At 63.9% G+C, this 2,944-nt stretch overlaps 1 protein-coding gene across 1 annotated transcript; it reads left to right on the top strand.

Annotated features, from left to right (window-relative positions):
- The first annotated feature begins 347 nt into the window (after positions 1-347).
- On the top strand, positions 348-1,925 carry ZNF835 (zinc finger protein 835). Its single transcript, XM_023747046.1, has one exon. It carries the CDS (start codon positions 348-350, stop codon positions 1,923-1,925), a length of 1,578 nt encoding a protein of 525 aa, XP_023602814.1.
- The last annotated feature ends 1,019 nt before the right edge of the window (positions 1,926-2,944 follow it).

Genomic DNA, 2,944 nt, shown 5'->3' on the forward strand with positions numbered 1-2,944 from the left:
AGACCCAGTGCGGGCCCTTCGCAGTGCAGAACAAATAGCAAACCTCTTTGATTTTTAAAAAATTTTATTTTATTGATTTTTTACGGAGAGGAAGGGAGAGGGATAGAGAGTTATAAACATCGATGAGAGAGACACAGCCATCAGCTGCCTCCTGCACACTCCCTACTGGGGATGTGCCCGCAACCAAGGTACATGCTTTTGACCGGAATCAACCTGGGACCCTTCAGTCCGCAGGCTGACGCTCTATCTACCGAGCCAAACCGGTTAGGGCTGATTTTTAATTTTGGTTTATTTTATCCAGATCTGGTTCTGAGAAGTGAAATCAAGGCAGCAGCAGGGGAGCAGGGATGGACGGCCTCCAGGCCACGGCCGCCTCCTGCCGCCCTGAGCTGGGAGAAGCCCGGGTGCACGAGGGTCACGTCAAGGACCGGAAGGAAGACCAGGAGCGCGGTTTGCAGCCAGAGGCCCGTGAAGAAGACCCCGCCGGGGACCGTGCGGACGACCGGGATGGGGTCCCAGGAGCCAGACCAAGCCCGCTGGTCACCCAGGCCCCCCGCCGGCCCCGCAGGCGCGCGGCACAGGGAAAGCGAAAGCGCCCAAAGGAGAAGCCGTGGAAGTGTGAGGACTGCGGCAAGGCCTTCCACTACTGCTCGGCGCTCACCCTGCACCGCCGGACGCACACCGGGGAGAAGCCGTTCGCGTGCCCGCAGTGCGGCCGGGCCTTCCGCCAGCGCGTGCACCTGACCTTGCACCTGCGCGTGCACACGGGCGAGCGGCCGCACACCTGCGCCCAGTGCGGCCGGACCTTCAGCCAGGGCTCCTACCTGGCGGCGCACCGGCGCACCCACGCGGGCGAGCGGCCGCACCCCTGCCCCGACTGCGACAAGACCTTCACGCGGCCCGCGCGCCTGGCCCAGCACCGGCGCATGCACACCGGCGAGCGGCCCTTCGCCTGCGGCCAGTGCTCCAAGGCCTTCCGCGGCCACGCGGCCCTGCGGGAGCACCAGCGCGTGCACAGCGACCAGAAGCCGTTCGCCTGCGCGCTGTGCCCGAAGGCCTTCCGCTTCCTCTCGGCGCTGCTGCGCCACCGCCGCACGCACACGGCCGAGCGGCCCTTCGCCTGCGGCCAGTGCGGCCGGACCTTCGCGCAGCGGGTGCACCTGGCCCAGCACCGGCGCGTGCACACGGGCGAGCGTCCCTACCGGTGCGCCGAGTGCGGCGCGTCCTTCGGCCAGAGCGCATCGCTAGCCCAGCACCTGCGCACCCACACCGGGGAGCGGCCGTTCGCCTGCGCGCAGTGCGGCAAGACCTTCGCGCAGGGGGCGCACCTGAGCCAGCACCGGCGCGTGCACACGGGCGAGCGGCCCTTCGCCTGCGGGGCCTGCAGCCGCGCCTTCAGCCACCGCGCGCACCTAGCGCAGCACCGCCTGCGGCACACGGGCACGCGGCCCTTCAAGTGCCCGAAATGCGGGGCGTCCTTCGGCCGCGTGTCCTCGCTCCAGGAGCATCAGAAGATCCACGCGGGCGAGAGGCCCTTCCGCTGCGGGGACTGCGGCCAGGCCTTCCGCCAGGGCTCGGCGCTCTCGCTGCACCGGCGCACGCACACCCGGGAGCGGCCCTACTCGTGCCCCGAGTGCGGCAAGGCCTTCCGCCACCGCGGCTCCCTGATCCAGCACCACCTCGTGCACACGGGCGAGCGGCCCTACGAGTGCAGCGGCTGCGGCCGGGCCTTCAGCTTCTGCTCCGCCCTCACCCGCCACCAGAGGACGCACAGCGACCGGGAGTCCCACCAGCGCAGCCCGCGCGGGGACCCCACCGCGCAGCCGTCACCCCCAACTGGACCCCGGCGCTCGCCCCGGGGGAAGAAGCCTGTTAGCCCTAGTGACCCCGCAGAAAACTCCGTGGACCAGCAGAGTCAGAGCTGAGGGGTAACGGGGCCTCCTGCTCCAGGCACCGTGCTGAGTGCGCGCGCCTCCTCTCCAGCCTCGTGGCACGGTCATCCCCCTGCTGCCTGTGAGGAAACCGAGGCTCAGAGAAGCTCGTGACTTGCCCAAGGCCACCCACGGAGGACGTCGCGGGGCTGGGGCTGCACCCTGCATCTGCCCGACTCCCTGACACCCTTTACCCGCCCCCGCTCGGGCTCAGAATTATAAACGTGAGCCACCAACGCGGACCCGAAGACGTATCTGTGGGTTTGGGCCTTGTAATTGTTGATTTCGTGACTGAGCAGGCATTTGTTCGATAAGTGAATAAAAGGTTTACTCCCTTTGGTGAGGGCCTGGGAGGAGAGTGCCTTTTTTTTTTTTTTTTCTTTCTAGCATCTCCTGGACAAGTCTCAGCACACAGTAGGTCCCCAAGAAGTGCTGGGTTACTGAATGAATAATTGCACATCCCACCACCAGCCCTGGGTTGTTCAGGGTTGGGGACAACAGAGCTGGTTCTTCCCTATGCCCCAGACAGCGCCCATCGCAGTTCTCAGCACACAGTAGGTCCTCAGGAGGTATCAATTAATAGGCCAAGTAAATGAGTAAATAGCAGGTGAGCATCCTCAGTATCAGCCCTGGATCCCCTCAGAATCAAAGACCACACGTTCTGGTTCTTTTCCACTGACTCAAACTTTGCCAAGCCCAGGCCTCAGCACATAGTAGGTCCTCAAGAAGTGCCTGGTGAAATGAATAGTTGTACATCCCAGCATCAGTCCTGGAGTCATTTAGGGTTGGGGTCAATACAGCTGGTTGCTCCCTGTGCCACAGACATGGCCCAGCTCCGGTCTCAGCACACAGTAGGTGCTCAGGAGATATAAATTAATAGGTTGGGTATGTGAATGATAGATGAACATTCCTCAACGCCAGCCCTAACATCCCTTCAGGGTCATGGACCACACAGTGGCTCCTCCCTCTGGTCCAGACTTCGCCCAGCTTGGGCCTCAGCACACAGTAGGTGC

This window comes from Myotis lucifugus, unplaced genomic scaffold, assembly GCF_000147115.1.
Source record: "Myotis lucifugus unplaced genomic scaffold, Myoluc2.0 scaffold_785, whole genome shotgun sequence".
NCBI lineage: Eukaryota > Metazoa > Chordata > Mammalia > Chiroptera > Vespertilionidae > Myotis > Myotis lucifugus.